Raw genomic sequence first — 25317 nt, 5'->3', positions numbered from 1 at the left:
CAAATGGTGTGGAGAGGAAAGTGATGGGGCCATACCATGTGAGGCCTCTGGGAAAGGCCTCACATGACTACGTACTGTGGTCAGGGTAAGGCCTTCAGCTTTTAATGTGAATGAACAGTGGAGGCAAAGCATGGGACTTGACTGCTTGCTGCTGTGTCAAAAGATGGGGGGCAGGGAAGGTTGGAAACAAGGAATCCAGATAAAGGTTATTACTGTCATCTTGGTGAGACGTGATGCTGGTAGAAAGTGGTTGAGTTCTGGATATAATTTGAAGGTCGAGTTGACAGCATTTGCTGATGGATTAGAAGTGGGTTGTGAGTGAAAGAGAGGAGTCAAGAATGAACAAATGGAAGAATTAAGTGAGAGACTGTAGGTGTTGCTGGTTTAGGCAGAGTGGAGATTGGGGAGCTTGGTTCTGCATGTGTCAAGTTTAGAGATGCCTGTTAGACATTCAAGTAGAGAGGCTGGAAACGAGCTCATCATCTTTATTCCCTCTCCCCACGCCCCTGCCATCTCTCCGTGAGGTAAGTAGAGTCCTCTCCAGTGTTGAGTTCTCGCTCAACACTGTGTTTGTTTGTTTCCCAGGAGACAAACGTCTTAGGTTTCAAGGGGCCACGGAAGATGAGTGTGATTGTCCCAGGCATGAACATGGTTCATGAGAGAGTCTCCATCCGGCCCCGAAACGTGAGTCTCTGCCCACCCCTTCCCCATCATCCCAGCCTCTGCATGCACTTCTGTGGACAGAACTGTAGCGGGCTTGTGTCTGTGGAGGAGACACAGTGTAAGAAGCCGTGGAGGTCTAGGGAAATCTAAGAACCCCACCCCCAGGGCACATCCCTCTTCAGGGTGGTTGTGGTGCGGCAGCACAGGGCTGGGCCTGGCTCAGGGGAGGCTGCCTTCCCAGGAGCATGAGACGCTGCTAGCACGCTGGCAGAATAAGAACACGGAGAGTATCATTGAGCTGCAAAACAAGACACCTGTCTGGAATGACGACACACAGTCCTACGTACTCAACTTCCACGGGCGCGTCACACAGGCCTCTGTGAAGAACTTCCAGATCATCCATGGCAATGACCGTGAGTGTTTCTGCCCTTACTCATTATCATCCACGTGGTAGCCATGGCCTGTAGCTCAGGATTCACTCACCCAGCCCAGCCTTTACAGGCCAGAGCTTAAGGACGTGGGTCATACGGCTTAGGTCAGATGTCAAGAGCTCTCTAACCATAATGACGGGGAGGCCTTTGGAAGAACCTTCTTTGGAGCCCTAACCCTAGTCAGCAGTCTCAGGTGTGGAAACACCCTCTGAATGGACTTTTTCTCTTCTGTCTTCTGGTGTTTATACGTCTTTCTCCTTGTGTCATCTGCTCCCTCTTTCCCACCACTTCTCCCCATTGGTCTGTGTTTTACCTCCTTTGGGATTTCCCTTGGCATCTCGGCTTCCTTCTCTTCCCGCTTCCTCATCTCTACTATCCCTGCCCTGTCCTCTCTCTCTCTCTGTGCACACTTGTGCCTGCCTCCAGCGGACTACATTGTGATGCAGTTTGGCCGTGTAGCAGAGGATGTGTTCACCATGGATTACAACTACCCACTGTGTGCGCTGCAGGCCTTCGCCATCGCCCTGTCCAGCTTCGACAGCAAGCTGGCCTGCGAGTAGAGGGCCTCCTTGTGCCCGTTGGGGTTGCCCAGCCTGGAGTGGAGCTGCCTGCAGAGACAGCCCTGCCTACCCTCTGTACATAGGCCTCCTGCCAGATGAACCTTCTGTTCTCGGTGGCTCCCTGGCCCAGCCAGCTCAGACCCGCCTCCACTGCTGAGACAGAGGACTAGATGGGGGAGGTGTGTGTGAATGGACCAGAATGAATTCTTCCTGTGCCCCAAGGGCCGCACACACACACACCCCCAACTCTTGGGTTAGTATCCTGCTGCAATCATGTTTGCCAAGCTGGGTGGCCTCTTCAGCTGGAAGGTAGGAAGACGTGTAGAGGGAGAGGAAGCACAATGCAGGGCTCCTGTGGCCCAGCCACCCCTCAGCCTAGGAGTCAGGGGACAACGGGTCCCCCATTAGTGACGGGCACAGTGTTTGTGTGTGTTGGGTACATCAACTTTACACAGAAGGGCAAGGATCGGCTACCAAGTCCTTTGCTAACTACAGAAAGTCCTCTGGCTTCAGAAGGCCTCAGCCAGGCTGGGAGGAATTATAGGGGTTTGGGAAAGGTGAGTGGCAGGACCTTGTCAGGACTGTAGGGGCCTGGCTGTGGGAGGTTTTCTCCATGTGCACAGAGGCAGTAGGAAGCTGGGCCTCCAGGCCAGATGTCTTAGAGGATGGGGCCTGTAGGACACAGGTCCACGTGTAAGAGGTACACGGAAAGGCTCCCTGGACCAGGGCTATCTCGGGAGTACTGTCAACTGCCGGAGGAGCTTTCTACTGAGCAGTTCCTGCACTATCCCCAGTAAACGTGGACGGGGACCAGATTGTCAGCCTGAGTGCACACAGGTAGGCGGGCCTGGGACTCTAGTGGGCAGAGCACTACTCCTGAACCCTGGCATGCTCCGGGAAGAAATTCCAGCTCAGTGCTCTTGCCTGTGCTTCAGCTCCTCCTATGGTCAGTCAAGGTGTGGTTCTTCCTGGGTGGGAGTGGGGCAGGGTGAAGAAAGCAGGGAGTATTTTAGAACCACGAGAGCTCAGAGATGGCAGGGCCTTTAGTGATGAACTAGTAGTACTTTAGGTGAATCATAACAGGAATGGGACTTGCACTGGGTCACCTGGCTGGTTAGTGGCAAAGTTCAGCTCCCTTGATTTCTTTGTTCCTACCATCCCCCAAGAAACTGGTTCTCTGGCCTTCCTGGGACCCAGTCTGCATACCCTCACCCTTTTGTCTGGTTACAGAGACTGAAAGCTGGCTTTTTGGGTATCACTCTGAGACTGGCTTGTGTTTGGCTCAGGGGGCAGGCCTTAGCAAGGCTGCTGCCCCTTTCTCTATTCGGGTGTGATGGGTGTGAGTGTTCCAGGGCTGGGCCTGATCTCCCCCCTCCATCCTCCTCCTCTTGAGATGGCACCATCTACCCTGAAGACTTGGAAACGCTAAGCCAAGCCCTTACCTGTTTTGTCATTTACCACCACCCCCCCTCCCTCCCCCGGCTACTCGCCCAGATGGTGGTCAGAAGTCAAGGGGAAGCAAGGAGGAATAGCTTCTCCCTTCAGAGTAGGTGTGCTTGGAAAGGTGGTGTAGAAATTTTTTTTAAATAAGTCCTAACTACTCTAGTGAGGTTCTGTAGTGAGGGGGAGTTGTTCTGACCTAAGTGGAAGGTACTGAGTTCTTATTTCCTTCTAATCTAGGACTTCCTACATTGAGTGCTCATAGCAAGGGACACCTGTTCTAGTGTGAATATGTGCGAGGCCCTTCCACTGGTCTAGTTTCCGGACCACTCTTGAGGGCACGAGACTTTTGTTTACCAGGGCTGATCCACTTCTTGATGAGGTACTGTGGGGCCCTCCTCCTTTCCGTAGTTCTAGTTTGGCTCTTCTCCTCACTTTGGGAAGAGACCTGCTGACAGTTGGGATGATGAAAACTAGATCTCCCAAGTCTGGGTCAAGCGGCGTCTCTGATTTTAAAGTAGAATGAGCTGTTTTAGATCCTAGGGAGGGGGGAATCCAGGTGGCCATGTGGAAAAGGTAGAAGCCCAGTGGCAAATGTGCAGGAGAGCAGGGTGGTTGGATAGTCTGGTGGGGTCAGGAACTTGGTGTGGCCCGGGCCTGGGGAAAAAAAGCTCTGGTGAGCAGTGGGTGATGGGTGCTTGAGCTCCAGCCTCACAAGGTCTTTTCTTAAGGCCCCACTCCTGGTGATGCTGGGTTTCCCTGTCCACTGGCCTCTCCAAAGACTCAAAAAGCTGCCAGGGCCCCTGGAAACCATCTGGGCTCAGCATCTCCCACGGGAACAGCTCTTGCCCTTCATACCCTCTACGCACCTGGTGACTAGATGATGAAATGAGCAGGCCCTGAGGGTGGTGGGCAGCTGGGACCTTCGGCAGCTCCTCTGTACTGCTCCTGGGGCCACACCCCAAAACTCTACTCCCTCTTACCCCAAACAGCTCTTCTATAGAGCAGTGATGTTCACTTCCCCACTCTTCTCCAAATCTAGCTTTTCTTTCCTTCTGGCTCCAAGGTGCTCTGTGTCTGTCTGTGTCTGTGTCTCTGTGTGTAACTGGGGAAAAGGGCAATCTGCAAATCACCAACTGAGGTTTCTTACTACGATCATAGTTCTAAGGATGAGTAGGAAAGGAATAAGGATGTTATGATCACCTGTGGATTTTTTTTTTTTCATTTCATGCTCTTTGATCAGAAAGTAGACCTGGGAAAGTAGCAGCTCCTTCTCCCAGGGGTTCTGACTGCGAGGATACCATCCAAGAAACTTTAGTTTCAGTTCCATTTTGCATTACCTGAAGAAATATGCATGCTTTTGGATGAATCTGAACATACTCTAGTGAATGTGCCTTAAAAATCACGACACTAGTTTAGGAGGAGCAGGTAAGGTCCAGACCATGCTGAGGACAGGCACTGGAAGCGAGCAAGTGTAATAATCACAAGCTAGAAGAGGACCTTCGGAGCCTGCATCCTTCAGTGACAAAAAAGGGCAGCAAAATTATAGAAGCAGAAGCTTGGCTTGGGTCTGGAAATACTTACAGATAAATGCTCTGCCAGTTTACATTTAAAGGCAGTTCTAAATTTAATAAGCAGCAGTGAGGACTTCAAACCTAGTAAGTACATGCTTCCTCACAGTGGGGTCTGCAGTGAGCCATGACCATGGCTCTGTTATGCAAGCACAAATGACATTTCCTATCTGGAGTCCCTGCTTTTCCCTTACTGTGCTAACACTGGCCTTCCCTTTCTAGAATTCTTTGCTAAGTAAGCTATACCTGTGACCTCAGGATACCAGGTGGTCCTCAGAGCACACTTATCCAGATAGCTTAAGGAGTCTGCGATCTTGTGCCCAGCACTGAACTATAGCAGCCCCCAGGAACAGGATGGGCTCTTGTTTTGAGTTTACTGGTTACCTGTCCTTCTGTACCTCCAGTTTGCAATTCTGTCATCTCAGGATTAGGGGGAGGGAGAAGCAATACCCCAGAAGTGTACTGGGGATAGGTTTAATTTTCTGACCAAGTTGAGAGGCAAGTTGGTCTTATAGAGAGCACTATTGCACTTAGTAGCTAGGTGATTCTGAGCAAAGCACGTTTTTCTAGGTGGTTTTCTCGTCTACAGCTGAGGAGGTTGGACTGTCCAAGCCTTCAGTAAGAGGGTGAATTAAAGTTGATCCCTGCTTTCATCACTACCTTTTCTGGCTCATCACTGTGCCTTTTTTCTTTCTTCTCTTCTGTTTTCCTGTCCCTCTCCTTTTCCCCCATCAAGGTCCAGGCAGAGCTATAGATAAGGCCAAGATCCAGAGTTTCCTAGAGAGTAATTCTGAGGGGCTTAGAAAGGGAAGCCCGACTCTGGCCTCATGAAGGCCAGAGTTACAAAGAGGACTTGGTCAGGATGGGTGGCACTTCTCTTGCTGGGAATATACATTTAGCCAGTTTTCATAATGCCTAGAATGTGTGTGTCTGTTTGCACAAGATTGTCTTTTCCTATTCTGGAGTGGTCATTTTTGTTCAAAATTATCTGGAGTTTTAGACAAACTTGCAAAACTGTGCTTTTATTAAGTGACTTTTTGAATAAACTCTTTGGTATTCTTGAGCAAATGTATTTATTTACTGGTATGTGCAATGACAAAGTTGGTATTTTCCCATGTTGACATTATATACGTTGTAGAACTTAGTGTTTGTCTAAGTACAGACCATATATCAACAAATTAAACTTGAACTGTTTCAACATGACTGCATTTTTTTCTTTGTAGAAAAGGAGAAAAAAAACCTTTCTTACCTAAAGTTTTTTCCTACACCATTCATTTCCTTCTGTCCTAAGAGCCTCGGGGGTGGGTGGGAAGGCATCATGGCTTGGTTGGAAACACTATCATGTGGGTTGAGGCTGTCCTGTCTCTGGCTGTGCTCTTCAAATTTAAGGATGGTGAGAACCACACACATACAGGCTGGGAAAGGCTGGAAGAATAGTTAAGAAGTTACTTAGGTTAGCACAGTCCTCTGCAAGAATGGGCTGTTTGGTTCCCGAGTGTCGCCCTGAGGGCCCGGCCCTTGGGAACAAAAATAGGGTTGGTTTATTTTTTACCCTAGATTTGGAGTTTTTATGTGGCTAAGATAATTTCCTGCCTCAATCATGGCCTATATCTCCTTGGCTCTGCCTCTGTGGAAAACAACAGTACAGGTTCTTACTAAAAAGGGAAGAGGTTTTTGTTTAGTGGTTAGGTTAAAAACAAGTCTTTTAAACACATCCAGGATGGTCCTGGTTTACACCTATTGTGCTGGCATAATTATAATTAAAGTCCCCTTTCCCCAAAGTGTCTTAGTTTGTACCATGAGTCATTGATCACCCAAGTCCTAGAAGGTACAGAGAGTGTGGTTCTTCTAGGCCATCTCTTCTAAAGGTCAACTATGCCTCCATTCTTCAACACGCCTTCCTTCCTGGGTGTAGTTTCTGGAGTGTGTATACTGCCAGTCCTAGAGCTAGGAAGGTGCTTTCTTTTGCTCTTACTGGACAGGAAAGAGCATCTCCTGGCTGGATCACCCACCTGATTTAACCAAGCATGGTCCCAGGTGACGCAGTGGCTTCCTAGGCCAACTGTCTGTCCTCCATGCTCTGCCACAGTGCTCAAAGGTCACTGAAAACTAGTACCTGGGGGCTTATCCAAGTTCACAGCCCAGACCAGTTCTGAAAAATGAAGACAATGGTGAGAGCGAGAGCAGGCATGACAACGAAAACCAGTGCTAGGATTTGGTCATCCTGAGTTGTATGTACACATAATTGTCATCCCTGATGGATAAAATAATTCTGGAAAATCCAAAAGACTAAACAACTGGTGAATAATCAAAATTTCTAAAATATAAATGTGTTAATATTTATTATTGCTGTTTAAGCCAACCAAGAGCTAGGGCAGCAAGAACCATCATGAGCTCTTAGTACTTCTGGCAGGAACTATTCCCATAAGCCATTTCCCCCAAAGATTAACACTCAAAATTAAAGAGTTGGTTAGGCAACACCTTACACACCATCCTCAAAAATACCTGAACATCCATACACTTTTCACACCAGTTTTGTCTAACACTGCCCTTTCTGCCAAGAATGTTCTCTTCCTTGGCCACCTTAAGTTCCCAGCACGCCTCAAGATCCAACTCGCCCGTCAAGGGTCTTGGAAGTACTTTGGCCAAAATGATCTTTATGTTTCTATAGATTTGGGTCCATGTCTCAATTACAGCATAAAGCCTTGTACAAGAAAAGTAAATTATCTACCACTTATTGAGTGGTTATGTATGAGATAGGAGGGCTAATGCTGTTTTATATGCACTGAGGAGTTCAGGTTTAATCCTCCTAACTACCCTATGAGACCTGGACTTGTACTCCCCTGCACTAGATAGGAGAAAACCAAGACTCAGAAGGGTTAAGGACCCAACAAGACTCTATGGACAGAATAGGCATGGGTGGAATCATGACCGACATTTCTCTGCTTGCAGAATTCACCATCTTGAGCCCTTTTATAGTTAATAGTTCACTGAAAATAATAAATTAGACAAGGCTCCCACACCAAATTTTGTTTCTCAAAGTTAGGAATTGAGCCCCTGCTCCCACTGCCTACCCCTGGGCAGTGTCTAAATGAATACATGAATGAACAAGCTAGAAACAAACACATCTTAATAATGGAAACATATATACTCAGGCAAAAAAGAAATTAGAACCAGGGACCCAGGACTCCTCATAAATCAACCCCTCACAGTGAATAAAAGGAAATAATGGAAAACAATTTATCAAAACAGTTCAGAGCACCTACATTATTTTTTACCTTAAGCATTACATCTAGATCATTTATAGTACATTTTAAACTACATTCTTTAAAGTGAATCGAATATTCTACACAGAGATAGATGCAATATACTTCCTACAGACTCAGTCTTCAATGACTTCTCTAACAAAAATGTTAATTTCATCAACAAGAAATGCCTAGTGGTAGCGGACATATTAATATGATCCCATACCTTTTGACCGTCTATAGGCTTAGATGTATGATTTTAACTATTTTCCTGGCATCTTAGACAACTAGGAACAATGGAACTCCAAAAGCTCTATCTACCCTCACATAATTTAATTTTCACGTCTTCTGCATTTTATGATTGGGAATGTTCTTGGGAATGTGTCTTCTTTAAACTCAGGTCTTACATGTAAACTGAATTCACTCATCTTTACTAGCCAGGATACCTGGGTGCCATTTTATCTCCAGAAGACACATGGCAGATGGCACCTTAGAGATGAGGTCTTTAGTTTGGTCAAAATCCTTCCAGTCATAACCTACCTCCTACTTTCCTGACCCTTCTCAAAAGACCCAGATACCTGAATAGAGAACAAATAGTCTCTTCCCCTGGCCTATATAGCTATAGGGGCTATATGCCCCTGCTATATTGATTCTCTGCAAAAGACACACGCTGCAACTTCCCTTTGGGGCTGGCACTTTGTCTACAAGCTCAGTCGTCCTCACTTCTGTTTCAATTCATGTGGTTGCAGAGGGCACAACATTTAGAATAGCTTCCAGGCCAGGACTGCTGTAAGCACATGGATTCTTTCCCTATCCCTGGCTCTCCGGCCACCTGAGCATCTCATGGAGGACCAGCATTCTCACACGGCTTTCTTGTAGCCTTAACAGCCTCAAACCTTGGATCTGGAGGGCAAGGCCTAAAAAGTCTCTATTTAAACCTTCTTCTGGCCACTGAGGGCCAGAGGTATAAAGGTGCTTCTGGGTTGGCAGTTCTGTGAACACAACAGGGATAAAGGAAGCTAGAGATCCAGGCAATACTGGAGCAAAACAGTCCCCCAACAGGTCTCCAGGCTCCTTCACAAATCACTGGGGTCTTCTGCTACTCTGAAGAAAAGCAGGTATCTGAGGCAGCAACAGTGTTCCTAAAAAGGCCCTTGCTGTGGCAAACGGGCTTCAGCGCACACAGCAGAGTCCTACCCTGTTCTGGCCCCATCATACCCACAAAAAATGTTCTCTTCTTGAACCCAGGAGACCACTAACCTGCTCAAGGCCCACAGAATAAGACATCTTGGACTCTGAAATCTTCACTTTTGCAACCATAAGTCCTCATCACGTGTAAACGGATGTTCGTTCACAAGTAAACCATCTGCTACTCCTAGCACGAGGAGTTAGACCCCTGTCCCTGAGTGTACAACAGATCAAACATAATTACTCAGTGGATCAACTCTCTGGTGGAAGAAAGGCATAAAGAGTGAAGCTGTATTATGTTCATACTAATTGCTATCGTGTTTTACAAGGTGACAGGTGTCTGAGCACCAGGAAGGATACATGATATCCATGGTAGTGGCCTGATTAGCTAGGATATTTAAACACAGAATGAAGTATAGGGCACAGGGCCAAGGATGAAATCGGAGAAAGGAGAGAAAGGTCACCTTGGGACTAGAGTAATGGATACTTCCCCAAACCAGCTGTTTTCAACTCCAAACCCTGGGGGTTCCGCTTCCTCAATGTACCATCTGTATGTGCTTTATCAGTGCTGATGCCCAACCCTTTATCCCTGAAGTCTTGGGGCCATACTTCTTTGGTGGCTTCCTCGTGTTCAGTGTAATTGTCTGCACTGAATCCAGCATTCTCTGCCAAGACCGCAGGATCCTCCTCTTCATGAAAACAGCAGGAACATGTTTCTGGCTTTGGGTCACATGAGGTAACAGAATTATCTTCCTGGACTCTGGGGTCAGTAGGCACTCCCCACCCCAAATGGTCTGATTCTTCACCTTCTAGCAATTCCATTCTTTCAGCTATTTCTTCAGCAGACGGTTCCTTGGGGTCAGGGTAATCCACTAAGATGGTTTCTTGCCTACGCTTGATGCAATCTGAAAGGTCATAAATTGGGTAAGTTTCTTCAGGGTAACCTAGAGAAAAAAGCAGCAAAAAGTCTTACTTTGTGTTGAAGAGACATTCTTTGTATTAGGCTCAAAGAGGCTTCTTAGGCAGCAGCTATCCTGTCCCAACAAATCCATTCAAGAAATCTCTAAGAGGACTCTAACAGTTCTAAAGTTTCACTTGAGTCAATTCTTAGCAATCTGGCAGACTACCCCCGTGTTCTTTGAAATACAAACCAACTCAGAAGAAAAACTCTTCTTAAGTGCAGGGTGCTTAGGGCAGAGCGGAAGTCTCACACCACCAACTTCTGCTGTAGTGATGAAGATTAAACAAACATGAGCCTTCGGTTAAAAACAAACAAACAAAAAGTACCAAACACCAGAGAGCATAGCTCAAGGCTAATGTTTATAATTTCTATTTGGAACCATTTCCAAATCTTCCTGGGTGGGGAGAGGAGAAGAAAAGGAACACTAAGCTCTTTGAAAAAATATACCACGAAGGCTTCCACTAATCAAAAGAACTGAAATGGCTTGCAAGTATCAGAGAGAGAGAGCACACTCCAGCAAGACATGCCCAAGATCCCGAAGGACAGGAACTGGGTTTTCACAAGACACAATCCCCGTTGTTGGCTTCTTCGTCTTCACAAAATAGAACAAAAGAGACAACAAACCGGTAAACAAAATAAGTAGTACTGGTACTGAATTCCAGCTATGATAATGAGAAAAGACAAAATGTTGCCAAATTAAAGAACGAAATGAAATAAATCTGTGTCAGGCAAGCTGCGCCAGAGCGGCAGATGGGCCTCGCTGGAGCTCATATGCCAGAGCTGGCAACAGCAGCCGCGCACGCTACACGATGTGAAAAGCCGGAGAATTCAAAATCCATTTGCACATTATGATAATTGGCAAATTTCAACCCTAATACAAACCACTTTTTGCCTGCAAATTTTGAAAAGGGTCTTTTTTTTTTTTTTTTGATGTAGTGTAGAGTGTGGAGAGACATATTTTAACAACATGAACTGTTTTTTTTTTTCTGATCATAAATCATACAGACTCAGTGTAAAAATTTTGAAAAACACAGACAAGTTTTAAAAAGAAAACACAAGTCACCTCGAATCCCACCATTGATGATAATTTGTTGTGTTGCTTCTGGCCTTTTTATCATATATTATACTCATTTTTTCATTCAATATTACATCATGAGCACTTCTCCATGTCATTAGGCATTTTAAAGTCTGCAAAATATCCCATCATACAGCTACATAACTCACCTGCCTTACCACGCCTTTTCTGTAAAACCTGTAGATTCTTTCCTATGCTCCCTTATTGTAAGTAACACAGCAGCTAAGATCTCTGAATATTAATCTATGTCCACTTCCCCATTTCTTTAAGATACACTTCTAGAGGGTGTCTGGGTGGCTAAGTTAAGCATCTGACTCTTGATTCCGGCTCAGGTCGTGATCCCACGGTTTATGAAATCAAACCCCGAGTTGGGCTCTGTTTGGGAATCTCTCTCCCCTTTTCCTCTCCCTGTCTCTATGCCCCTCTCCTACATGTGGGTGCATTCTCGCTCTTTCTCTCTCTCTCTCAAAAAGAAACTTAAAAAAAGATACACTTCTAGAAATATGAGAACTAAAGTTTAGGATTAGACATTTTAAAAGCCTTTTTTACACCCTGCCAAATTACTTTCCAGAAGAATGTATACACTTTTATTTTTACCCGTAATGTAAAAAAACAAAACAAACACACACACAGAAATACAACTGTCCATCTTATACCCTCATCATCACTGATAGTAGTAGGTTAAGAATCTTGCCAATGCTATCTTAGTTCCCAAGCTTAACTTACTGTGTATGGGTGGAATGCTAGGTAAAAGAGTTTAGCTACCCAAGGCCCTCACTGCCTCCTTGGTCAAGGGCAGGGGGTCCTGGGGAGGCTTACCTGCTAGTTAGCTCCTAGTTACTGAATGCTTAAGAGATGTCCATTTTCTGGCATGTTCCTGCCTTCTCCTTACACCAAGAACAAAGCCTACCTTTGGAGTTCCATGGCTATCTGCTTTAGTTTAAGAGGGGGAGGCCTGCTGAAAATCAAATAGGCTCACAAATGGGCTTCTAAGGTAGCCCATTATCTGCCAACATTACTGGCTATTCAAGAACTTCGTTAAAAATATGAGCAAAATTCACTGATCCTAAGAGGAAGTCAGCAGGGGAGCCAAACTAAGCAAACTATGTAAACAGCCCTAAAAGAACAAAAACAAAAACAAAATAGTCAATGTAGCAAACAGGAGTTAATATCAACTTATAATGGATATTCCCAGTAATATTAAAAATAATACTGCATTGATAAAAACCAACCAGGGTTCAGTATAAAAGGGGGAGCAAACAGGCAATAAGAACCATTAGAGCTGGGAAAACTGTACAGCAACATGCAGAAGAATGAACCTGGACCAATTTCTTACACCATACATAAAAACTCAAAATGGATGAAAGACCTAAATGTAAGACAGGAAGCCATCAAAATCCTTGAGGAGAAAGCAGGCTAAAACCTCTTTGACCTTGGCTGCAGCAACTTCTTAACACATTTCCAGAGGCAAGGGAAGCAAAAGCAAAAATGAACTACTGGGACCTCATCAAAATAAGCTTCTGCACAGCGAAGGAAACAATCAGCAAAACTAAAAGGCAACTGACAGAATGGGAGAAGATACTTGCAAATGACATATCAGATAAAGGGTTAGTATCCAAAAATCTATAAAGAACTTCTCAAACTCAACACCCAAAAAACAAATAATCCAGTGAAGAAATGGGCAAAAGACATAGACACTTCTGCAAAGAAGACATCCAGATGGCCAACCAACACATGAAAAAATGCTCAACATCACTCATCCTCAGGGAAATACAAATCAAAACCACAATGAGGTACCACCTCACACCTGTCAGAATGGCTAACATTAACAACTCAGGCAACAACAGAGGTTGGCGAGGATGCAGAGAAAGAGGATCTCTTTTGCACTGCTGGTGGGAATGCAAGCTGGTGCAGCCACTCTGGAAAACAGTATGGAGGTTCCTCAAAAAACTAAAAACAGAACTACCCTACTACCCAGCAATTGCACTACTAGGCATTTATCCAAGGGATACGGGTGTGCTATTTCGAAGGGACAAATGTACCCCCATGTTTATAACAACAGCCAAAGTATGGAAAGAGCCCAAATGTCCATCGATGGATGAATGGATAAAGATGTATATATATACAATGGAGTATCAAAAAGAACCGGCAAAAAGAATGAAATCTTGCCATTTGCAACTACATGGATGGAACTGGAGGGTATTACTAATACTAAGTGAAATTAGAGAAAGACAAAAATCACATGATTTCATTCATATGAAGACTTTCAGAGACAAAACAGATGAATGTAAGCGAAGGGAAACAAAAATAATATAAAAACAGGGAGGGGGACAAAACAGAAGAGATTCATAAATATGGAGAACAAACTGAGGGTTACAGGAGGGGCTGGGAGAGGGGATGGGCTAAATGGGTAAGGGGCATTAAGAAATCTACTCCTGAAATCATTGTTTCACTATATGCTAATTTGGATTTAAATTTTTAACAAATAAAAAAAAAAGAACTATTAGAAATAGAAAATATTGGGGCGCCTGGGTGGCTCAGTCGGTTAAGCGTCCGACTTCGGCTCGGGTCACGAACTCACGGTCCATGGGTTCAAGCCCCGCGTCGGGCTCTGGGCTGATGGCTCAGAGCCTGGAGCCTGCTTCCAATTCTGTGTCTCCCTCTCTCTGCCCCTCCCCCGTTCATGCTCTGTCTCTCTCTGTCTCAAAAATAAACATTAAAAAAAAAATTAAAAAAAAAAAAGAAAATATTTCAACTTGAGAAAGGGAGAAAATAGACTGAAATGGACACAGTACGTGAGATCAAGCCCTGCACTGGGCTCTGCATGGACAGCATGGGGCCTGCTTGGCATTCTCTTTCTCCCTCTATGTCCCTCCTCCACTTGCTGTCTCAAAGTAAACACTAAAAAAAAAAAAAAAAAACAGGGGCGCCTGGGTGGCTCAGTCAGTTAAGCGTCCGACTTCGGCTCAGGTCATGATCTCGCGGTCTGTGGGTTTGAGCCCCATGTCGGGCTCTGTGCTGACAGCTCAGAGCCTGGAGCTTGCTTCCGATTCTGTGTCTCCCTCTCTCTCTGATCCTCCCCTGTTCATGCTCTCTGTCTCAAAAATAAATAAATGTTAAAAAAAAAAAATTTAAAAAAACCATTTTTTTAAATAAACAAACAAAATGGACATGGCTAAAAGGCAGATTAGTATATTAGAAGTCAAAGTCCAGAAATTCTTCTAAGACAAAGGTAAAAATGAAAAGGAGATCGAAACTGTGAGAAAATACACACTGCACTGAAAGCTGGCCCAGGACTACCCAATCTCCAAATCACTGGAATTCCAGAATGAGGGCAGAGTAGGTTGAATGGAAGCAAGAACCAGAAAAAAAAAAGGTACAAAAGATCACTTAGCTGCAGACTCAAGTCTTCAGATGGAAAAGACTCACTAAATGCTAGGCAGAAATACTATGAAAAATCCACATTTTCATATACACTCAGATATGCTAATGAACCTGCCCAAATTCAAATGTGTAAGGATTAAAAGATTATGAATTTTCAGACAGAAAACAAACTAGCTAACTAAAAGCAGGTTCCCTACAGAGAAGAAGAATCAAACTGTGGTAAGATTTCTCATTTTCAACATCAAAGAAAAATAAAGCAACTTTATTTGCAAGTCATCTTGAAGCAAATCGTCTTCAGATGTGTAAGGAAAAAGAGCACAAAATTACCTGTATCAAAGTGAAAAATGGCATATGCAGATATCCAAGTACTCGTCAAGTACACTTGGGGGTGACAGGGTAGGGGTGGAAACACTTAGGAACTCTGATACAAAGAAAAAAAATCAAAAAAATTGAGAAAGAACATACTGCATATGAGAAAGCACTGAACAATGAATCGGTAGAAATTATCAATGTAAAATAATTGAAACTGTGGTTAGAAATTTAATGCCATTGTTCAGAAATACTTAAAACAGGCTACTATATTTAAAAGTTAATATCACTTGAACCTAAATTCTATGTAATTTCAACACCTGAGAGGTAGACAGAAAATGAACGGGATATCAGGACAAGGTTATATAAAGAGATTTGCAATCTGGAGGATAAAATGAATTCCAGTTTTTATTTCCTTGATTACTAGTGAGACTGAAATACTTTTTAATGTTTTGTTAGCAAGGTGCATTTTTTTCTTTTGTGTACTGCTTACGTAGGAGGATTTCAGTGTTTTATAAATTATAGAATTCTTTATATACTAAAAGGTATCAACTTCTTTTCAGTCATACTTGTCACAAATATATTTCCTGTTTAGAGTTGGCTTTAAGTTTTGTGGTATTCTCTAATCTACAGAAAGTAAAAGTTCTATGTATTCAGAGTACACTATCCTTTCCCTTAAATTTTTTTCACTGCTTTTATTATTTTTTTAACATGAAATTTATTGTCAAATTGGTTTCCATACAACACCCAGTGCTCATCCCAACAGGTGCCCTCCTCAATAACCATCACCCACCCTCCCCTCCCTCCCACCCCCCATCAACCCTCAGTTTATTCTGTTTTTAAGAGTCTCTTATGGTTTGGCTCCCTCCCTCCCTTTTTTTTTTCCTTCCCCTCCCCCACTGGTCTTCTGGTAAGTTTCTCAGGATCCACATAAGAGTGAAAATATATAGAATCTATCTTTCTCTGTATGACTTATTTCACTTAGCATAACACTCTCCAGTTCTACCCACATTGCTACAAAAGGCCGTATTTCATTCTTTCTCATTGCCAAGTAGTATTTCATTGTGTATATAAACCACAATTTCTTTATCCATTCATCAGTTGATGGACATTTAGGCTCTTTCCATATTTTGGCTATTGTTGAGAGTGCTGCTATAAACATTGGGGTACAAGTGCCCCTATGTATCAGCACTCCTGTATCCCTTTGGTAAATTCCTAGCAGTGCTATTGCTGGGTCATAGGGTAGATCTATTTTTAATTTTTGGAGGAACCTGCACACTGTTTTCCAGAGCGGCTGCACCAGTTTGCATTCCCACCAACAGTGCAAGAGGGTTCCCGTTTCTCCACATCCTCACCAGCATCTATAGTCTTCTGATTTGTTCATTTTAGCCACTCTGACTGGCATGAGGTGGTATCTGAGTGTGGTTTTGATTTGTATTTCCCTGATTGAGGAGTGATGTTGAGCAGCTTTTCATGTGCCTGTTGGCCATCTGGATGTCTTCTTTAGAGAAGTGTCTATTCGTGTTTTCTGCCCATTTTTTCACTGGATTATTTGTTTTTCGGGTGTGGAGTTTGGTGAGTTCTTTATAGATTTTGGATACTAGCCCTTTGTCCGATATGTCATTTGCAAATATCTTTTCCCATTCTGTTGGTTGCCTTTTAGTTTTGTTGATTGTTTCCTTTGCAGTGCAGAAACTTTTTATCTTCATGAGGTCCCAGTAGTTCATTTTTGCTTTTAATTCCCTTGCCTTTGGGGGTGTGTCAAGTAAGAAACTGCTGCGGCTGAGATCAGAGAGGTTTTTTTCCTGCTTTCTCCTCTAGGGTTTTGATGGTTTCCGGTCTCACATTCCGGTCCTTTAACCATTTTGAGTTTATTTTTGCAAATGGTGTGAGAAAGTAGTCTAGTTTCATTCTTCTGCATGTTGCTGTCCAGTTCTCCCAGCACCATTTGTTGAAGAGACTTTTTTTCCATTGGATATTCTTTCCTGCTTTGTCAAAGATTAGTTAGCCATACTTTTGTGGGTCCAATTCTGGGTTCTCTATTCTATTCCATTGGTCTATGTGTCTGTTTTTGTGCCAATACCATGCTGTCTTGATGATGACAGCTTTGCAGTAGAGGCTAAAGTCTGGGATTGTGATGCCTCCTGCTTTGATCTTCTTCAATATTACTTTGGCTATTCTGGGTCTTCTGTGGTTCCATACAAATTTTAGGATTGCCTGTTCTAGCTTCGAGAAGAATGCTGGTGCAATTTTGATTGGGATTGCATTGAATGTGTAGATTGCTTTAGGTAGTATTGACATTTTAACAATATTTATTCTTCCAATCCATGAGCATGGAATGTTTTTCCATTTCTTTGTATCTTCTTCAATTTCCTTCATAAGCTTTCTATAGTTTTCAGAATACTGATCTTTTACATCTTTGGTTAGGTTTATCCCTAGGTATTTTATGATTCTTGGTGCAATTGTGAATGGGATCAGTTTGTCTTTCTGTTGCTTCATTATTAGTGTATAAGAATGTAACTGATTTCTGTACATTGATTTTGTATCCTGCGACTTTGCTGAATTCATGTATCAGTTCTAGTAGACTTTTGGTGGAATCTATCAGGTTTTCCATGTAGATCATGTCATCTGCAAAAAGTGAAAGCTTGACTTCATCTTTGCCAACTTTGATGCCTTTGATTTCCTTTTGTTGTCTGATTGCTGATGCTAGAACTTCCAACACTATGTTAAATAACAGCGGTGAGAGTGGACATCCCTGTGGTGTTCCTGATCTCAGGGGGAAAGCTCTGTTTTCCCCATTGAGGATGATATTAGCTGTGGGCTTTTCATAAATGGCTTTTATGATGTTTAAGTATGTTTCTTCTATCCTGACTTTCTTGAGGGCTTTTATTAAGAAAGGATGCTGAATTTTGTCAAATGCTTTTTCTGCATTGATTGACAGGATCATATGGTTCTTTTCTTTTATTAATGTGATGTATCACATTGATTGATTTGCGAATGTTGAACCAGCCCTGCAGCCCAGGAATGAATCCCACTTCATCATGGTGAATAATTCTTTTTATATGCTGTTGATTCAATTTGCTAGTATCTTATTGAGAATTTCTGCATCCATATTCATCAGGGATATTGGCCTGTAGTTCTCTTTTTTTTACTGGGTCTCTGTCTGGTTTGGGAATCAAAGTAATGCTGGCTTCATAGAATGAGTCTGGAAGTCTTCCTTCCCTTTCTATTTTTTGGAACAGCTTGAGAAGGATAGGTATTATCTCTGCTTTAAATGTCTGGTAGAACTCCCCAGGGAAGCCATCTGGTCCTGGACTCTTATTTGTTGGGAGATTTTTGATGACTGATTCAATTTCTTGGCTGGTTATGGGTCTGTTCAAGTTTTCTATTTCTTCCTGTTTGAGTTTTCAAAGTGTGTAGGTGCTTAGGAATTTGTCCATTTCTTCCAGGTTGTCCAGTTTGTTGGCATATAATTTTTCATAGTATTCCCTGATAATTGCTTGTATTTCTGAGGGATTGGTTGTAATGATTCTGTTTTCATTCATGATTTTATTTGGGTCATCTCCCTTTTCTTTTTGAGAAGCCTGGCTAGAGGTTTATCAATTTTGTTTATTTTTTCAAAAAACCAACTTTTGGTTTCATTGATCTGCTCTACAGTTTTTTTATATTCTATATTGTTTATTTCTGCTCTGATCTTTATTATTTCTCTTCTTCTGCTAGGTTTGGGGTCTCTTTGCTGTTCTGCTTCTATTTCCTTTAGGTGTGCTGTTAGAGTCTGTATTTGGGATTTTTCTTGTTTCTTGAGATAGGCCTGGATTGCAATGTATTTTCCCCCAGGACTGCCTTTGCTGCATCCCAAAGCGTTTGGATTGTTGTATTTTCATTTTCATTTGTTTCCATATATTTTTAAATTTCTTTTCTAATTGCCTGGTTGACCCACTCATTCTTTAGTAGGGTGTTCTTTAACCTCCATGCTTCTGGAGGTTTCCCAGACTTTTTCCTGTGGTTGATTTGAAGCTTCATAGCATTGTGGTCTGAAAGTATGCATGGTATGATCTCAATTCTTGTATACTTATGAAGGGCTGTTTTGTGACCCAGTATGTGATGTATCTTGGAGAATGTTCCATGTGCACTCGAGAAGGAAGTGTATTCTGTTGCTTTGGGATGCAGAGTTCTAAATATATCTGTCAAGTCCATCTGATCCAATGTATCATTCAGGGCCCTTGTTTCTTTATTGATCCTGTGTCTAGATGATCCATCCATTGCTGTAAGTGGGGTATTAAAGTCCCCTGCAATTACCACATTTTTATCAATAAGGTTGCTTACGTTTGTGATTGTTTTATATATTGGGGGCTCCCATATTCGGCACATAGACATTTATAATTGTTAGCTCTTCCTGATGGATAGACTCTGTAATTATTATATAATGCCCTTCTTCGTCTCTTGTTGCAGCCTTTAATTTAAAATCTAGTTTGTCTGATCTAAGTATGGCAACTCCAGCTTTCTTTTGACTTCCAGTAGCAGGACAGTTCTCCATCCTCTCACTGCTTTTAAAAAATGTAATTGTAGATTCACATGTAGTTATAAGAAATATAGAAACCCCATGTACCTTTTACCCAGCTTCTCCCAATGATGGTATCTTGCAAAACTATCCTACAATAGGACAATCAGTATATTAATATTGATGAAATTAATATACAGAGCATTTCTATCACCACAAGGATTCCTTATATTTCCCTTTCCCTTTTATTGCCACACCTAGTCCCTCCTGCCCCATTTCCTCCTCAACCTCAGGCAACTACTACCAATCTGTTCTCCATTTCTATAATTTTGCCATTTTAAGAATGTCCTAAAATCACACGGTATGGAACCTTTTGGAATTAGCCTTTTTCACTCAGTATAATTATCTGGAAATTCATCCAGGTTGTTGCATATATCAATAATTTACTTTTATTGCTGAGTAGTATACCAAAGTATCAATGTACCATAGTTTGTAACCATTCACCTGCTGAAGGATGTCTGGGTTGTTTGCAGTTTGGGGCTACTACTAATAAAGCTGCTATGCATATTAATGTACAAGTTTTTTGTGAACATAAGTCTTCACTTCTGAGGTTAATGCCCAGGAGTGCAACTTTCAGGTTGCACAGTGGATCTAGTTTCTCCACATCCTTGTCAGCATTTGGTGTTGTTACTGTTTTTTTACTTTAGTCATTCTGCTAGATGTGTAGTGGTATTTATTGTGATTTTAATTTGTATTTTCTTAGTGGCTAATGATGTTTAACATCTTTTCATGTGCTCATCTGCCATCTGTGCATCTCCTCTCTGGTGCAAGTCAGTTCATATCTTTTGCCCATTTCCTAACTGGATTGTTTATTTTTCCCTGTTTTGAGAGTTGTTTATATACTCTAGATATAAGTCCTTCTTTGGACATGTGATCTGCAAATATTTTCTTTCACTGTGTAGCTTGTCTTTTCATCATCTTAACAGGGTCTTTTGCAGAGCAAAAGTTCTGGATTTTGATGACATCCACTTATCAATTTTTCCTTTTATGAATTGTGTTTATGATGTCAAGCCTAAAAACTCTTTAGAAAATCCTTGGGACCTAGGATTAGGCAAATTTTTTCAAAAAAGGTTTATAGTTTACCATTTACATTTATGTTGATGACCCGTTTTTAATTAATTTTTGTGTAACATGTAGACCTTGGTTTGATGATTATTTTTTGCTACGGATATCCAGTTGCTAGAGCACCATTTGTTAACTCCACTGAAATGGTTTTGTAACTTTGTCAAAAATCAGCTGTACATATTTATGTGGTTCTGGGTTCTCAGTTCCTTGAACTAGGTGTCTGGTCCTATACCAGTACCACACAGTTTTGATTACTGTAGCTATATAATAAGTGTTGGAATCAGGTAAACTAATTCCTCCAATTTTCCAAAATTGTTTAGCTATTCTATTTTTTCTGCTCCTCCGTATACATTTTAGAAGAATCTTGTCCAGGGGAGCCTGGGTGGCTCAGTTGGTTAACCTCCAGCTCTTGATTTCGGCTCAGATCATGATCTCACAGTTCATGAGTTCTGTGCTGACAATGCAGAGCCTGCTTGGGATTCTCTCTCTCCCCATCTCTCTGGCCTCTCACTCATGCGCACTCTCTCAAAATTGATATCAACATGTTCTTTGCTATTATGTAGAAATACAAAGATTTTTGTATTTTTATCTTGTAATCTAACACATGCTGAATGCACCCCGGCAGTTTTAAAAATGGATTCCTTGGGGTTTTCTACAAAGGCAATCACGTAATCTTCAAAGAGGAGCAGTTTTGTTTCTTCCTTTTTAATCTGTATGCCTTTTATTTCCTTTACCTGCCTTACTACACTACCTATTTTTTTGGATTATGCTGAATAAGAGTAGTCACCCTTGCCTGTTCCCAATCTCAGGGGGAAAGCATTTATCTTTGACCATTAAACATAATGCTAGCTGTAGGTTTCTGTAGATTCTCTTTATACAGTTGATGAAATTCCCCTCTATTCCTAGTTTTCTGAAAGTTTTTATTATGAATGGGTCTTGTAATACTTTTATGCTCAAGAAATCCTTTCCTGCTAAAAAGCCAGTACATATTCACTACCATTTTTTCTATTTTTTAAAGGTTCTTCTCTATCCCTAACTTAGTATATCCAGAATCACTCCACTGTTAAATGTGTAGGCTTTTCAGCTCTAGCAATGATGGAGACAAGGGGACCCTTTTCTTCAAACACCTAGAAAACCAGATGAAAAATATGACGCACTGATTTCCAAAGCATTACTAAGTAGTGTAGCATGATCCCCGAGAAAAGGGAAACCGAGCCCAGTGGTCTCACTGAGCTGGGAAGATAGACTACAATTTAGGGAGACCAGGGCAGCTAGAATTTACAGCGAAGAATACTAGAAAGAAAGAAGCTTTGCAGAGAAAGATCCCCAGGGATCTTCAGAGACAACTCTTCATGCTTTTAATGGAGTTCTGATCTGTGCATCTATGTGAAGGAACTACCCAAGGCCAGGAAAAAACTACTGAAAGGCCTCAAGATTCTTAGAGCTCATACATAGCTGGGAATAGTTCATGTTCCTACTAGCCAGAGTAGAAAGACATTGTGGAGCATCAGACAGAATCTTGAGGTTATTGCCTTACTAGTGGGGCTAAATTAGCCAGAGTAAAGGTTGCTCTGGACCCATTCTCACAAATCTTAAAAACAAGCCTGAAGGAATCTGGTAACTTAACTGTGTTAAAAGTACTTTAATGGATTTCTGGTAACTTAACTGTGTGTTAAAATAAGTCCAACAGCTATGTAAAGTACTAAAACAAAATACAGAATCCAACGGTGTAAAATTGGCAATATCTATCATCCAGTCAAAATTTAGCAGGCATGCAAAAAGGGCAATGAAATAAGGGGCCATAGCAGGGAGAAAAATTATTCACTAGAAACAGACCCAGAAGATAAGATCAGCAGCCAAGACTGTTAAAAAGCTATTACAAATATGCCTCATATTTTTAAGAAGGTAGAAGACTATATGAATATATAAGAAATGGAATATGAAATCTATAAAAAAGATCCAAATGGAACTTCTAGAAATAATAATATCTGAATTAAAAATACACTAAATGAGATGGAGAGCAGATCATATACTACTGAAAAGATTAACAAACTTAAAGGCACAGTAAGAATAATTATTCAAAATTAAGCACAACATGAAAAAAAAAGAATGGACCATACATTGATATTGACCTGTAAGGACAATATCAAAGGTCTAACAAATGTATAACTAAAGAACCAGAAGTAGGAGGGAAGGAGGGAAGGAGGGGGGAGAGAGAGAGAGAGAGAGAAAGAGAGGTCATTAATAACAGCCAAAGTGGTTGGGGCAGGAGAATCAATCAAGGATCTAGGTTTTCACCTTAAGAAACTAGAAAAAAAATAGTGAATTAAACCAAAAGAAAGGAAATAGTAAAGAACAGAAATCAATGAAACAGGAAACATAAAAGTAGTAAAACAACAACAAATGAGACCAAAACATAGTTTTTTGAAAAGACAAACCTGTCACCAGTCTGACCAGAAAAAATTTAAATTAGAGAAAGAACAAATTACCAGTATCAGGACAGAACAGAGAACATCGCTACAGATCTTACATACATTAAATGAATAATAAGGTAATATAAACAACTTTATACTAATAATAGATATGACAATTTGGATGAAATACGTAAATTCCTTGAAAGAAATAAACTATCAAAGCTCAGTCAAGAAGAAATAACCTGAACAGCACTGTATCTATTAAAGAAATTAAATTCATAGTTATGTAAATCTTACCAAGATAACTCTAGGCCCCAATGGTGTCATCAGAAAATTCCATACTTAAGAAAAAAATAGCAATTATGCAAAGTCTTCTAGAAAATAAAAGAAGGAACACATTGCAATGCATTTTATGAGGCCAGCATTACCATGAAATTAAAACCAAAAAGATTACAAGAATGAAAAACTATAGACCAATTTTCCTAAACACAGAAATAAAGAGTCCTTAGCAAGTTGAATCTAGCCATATAGAACAACATGACAAAGTAGAGTTTATCCCAGGAATGTAAAGTTGTTTAAACATTCAAAAATCAATGTAATTCACTGGATTAACAGATGAAAACAAAAATGATATGATCTCAGTTGACAAAAAGTGTTCACAAAAATTCCGTTATCTATTCATGATTAAAAACTCTTGGCAAAGTAACACTAGAAGGACACTTCCTCAGTCTGAAAAAGAGCATCCGTGAAAAACCAACAAACAGCTCACATCACACTAATGGAGAATGTGTGAGTGCTTCCCCCTAATATCAGGAAAGCAAGGATGTTTGCTCTCACCACTTCTATTCAGTATTGTGCTAGAGTTTCTAACCAATGCAATAAGGCAAGAAAAATAAGAGACATACAGATTGGAAACTCAGAAGTAAAGCTGTCTTTATTCACAATTTGATTCTCTATGTAGAAAATTCTACAAAATCTAATCCTAAGAAATCTAAAGAGAAAAAAAAAGCTACTAGAACTAAGTGTGTTTAAAAAAGTTATAGGAAACAAGGTCAGAATACAAAAATAAATTGTATTTCTAGGTAGTAGCAGTAAGCCATTAGAAATTTTACACAATCACCGAAAATAGGAACTACTTAAGCACAAGTTTACAAAACATGTGCAAGACCTATACACTGAAAACTATAAATGCTGCTGTGAAATTAAAGATCAAATAAATGGTATAATATAAAATGTTCATGGATTTGAAGATTCAGTATTGCCAGGATGTTAATTCTTCCAAATTGACCTAAAGATTCAATGTGATGCCAATCAAAATCTCATTGGGCTTTTTCATAGAAATTGACATACTGATCCTAAATTTATGTGAAAATGAAGGGCTAGAATAACCAAATAATTCTGTAATAAAAGGAAAAAAACAAAGTTGAATTTACACTACTGGATTTCAAGACTTAATATAAAGACACAGTGATAAAGACATTGTGATACTGGTTTAAGTATAGACATGATTTCACACATGTGACATTTAAGAAAACAAATGACCAAATAAAAAAGAGAAACAAAAAAACCAGACTCTTAAATTAGGGAGAACAAACTGGTGGTTGCCAGAAAGGCGGGCGGGCAATGGATGAAATAGGTGAAGGGAATTAAGAGTACAGTTATCATGGTGAGCACTGAATAACATACAGAATTGTTCAATCATTGTATTTTACACCTGAAACTAATCACACTGTGTATTAATTATACTTGAATAAAAGAATTCTTAAAAAGCGAATCCAGAATAGACCCACACATACACAGTCAACTGAATATCAACATGCCAGAGTAATTAAATCTAACAAAATAAGTAGGAATAATTGGACATAAACTTGGAAAAAAATTAACCTCAGTGCTAATGCCTCACACAAGATAGAAGAACTAGCTCGAAATGAATCATAGGCCTAAACAGAAGCTAAAACTACTTTTCTAGAAGAAAAACATAGAAGGCAAACCTTCAGTTAGGTAAAGATCATAAAAGGAAAATGATAAGCTGAACATCAAAATAAAACTTCTGCTCTTTGAAAGATGCCACTAAGAAAATAAACAGCGAAACCATAGTTTAGGAGAAAATATCTGTAAAATACATAACTGATAATAAACATATCCAGAATATGTAAAGAACTCTTGCAACTCAATAAAAACAATCAACCCAATGAAAAAACTGGCCAACAATGTGAACAGACACTTCACTAATGATATAGAGATGGCAAATAAACACATTAAAAAATGTTCATCATCATCATCACTGGGGAGATGCAAATTAAAATCACAAGTGGGATACCACCATTCATTCACTAGAATGACTAAAATTAAAAAGACTGACAATACCAAGTGTTACCAAGGATGCGGAGTAACTACAATACTCATACGTTGCTGGCCGAAGGCAAAATGGCGAAGCTATTATGGAAAGC

At 41.1% G+C, this 25317-nt stretch overlaps 2 protein-coding genes across 15 annotated transcripts in view; one reads left to right on the top strand and one right to left on the bottom strand.

Annotated features, from left to right (window-relative positions):
* Window positions 1-4083, top strand: part of TUB (TUB bipartite transcription factor) — an 85536-nt gene extending 81453 nt beyond the window's left edge. For all 3 annotated transcript variants that reach the window (XM_027073217.2, XM_053203511.1, XM_027073218.2), the window contains 3 exons: window positions 586-684; window positions 905-1076; window positions 1521-4083. In XM_027073217.2, the coding sequence (XP_026929018.1) occupies window positions 586-684; window positions 905-1076; window positions 1521-1654 (405 nt within the window). In that variant the 3' untranslated portion in view covers window positions 1655-4083. The remainder of the gene's footprint in view (window positions 1-585; window positions 685-904; window positions 1077-1520) is intronic.
* A 2896-nt stretch (window positions 4084-6979) lies between these two features.
* The window catches only part of RIC3 (RIC3 acetylcholine receptor chaperone), a 65441-nt gene continuing 47103 nt past the window's right edge, over window positions 6980-25317 (bottom strand). For 7 of the 12 annotated variants that reach the window (XM_027073219.2, XM_027073220.2, XM_053203514.1 and 4 more), the window contains one exon: window positions 6980-10042. In XM_027073219.2, coding sequence (XP_026929020.2) covers window positions 9570-10042 — 473 coding nt within the window. In that variant the 3' untranslated portion in view covers window positions 6980-9569. Of the gene's footprint in view, window positions 10043-10249; window positions 10324-25317 lie in introns of all 12 variants that reach the window. The other 5 variants (XR_008290475.1, XM_053203513.1, XM_053203512.1 and 2 more) reach the window with 5 other exon arrangements.

Source organism: Acinonyx jubatus, chromosome D1 (genome assembly GCF_027475565.1).
Source record: "Acinonyx jubatus isolate Ajub_Pintada_27869175 chromosome D1, VMU_Ajub_asm_v1.0, whole genome shotgun sequence".
Taxonomy (NCBI): Eukaryota; Metazoa; Chordata; class Mammalia; order Carnivora; family Felidae; genus Acinonyx; species Acinonyx jubatus.
The sequence above is the reverse complement of the archived record's forward strand: the minus strand, read 5'-3'. Positions and strand labels throughout refer to the sequence as shown.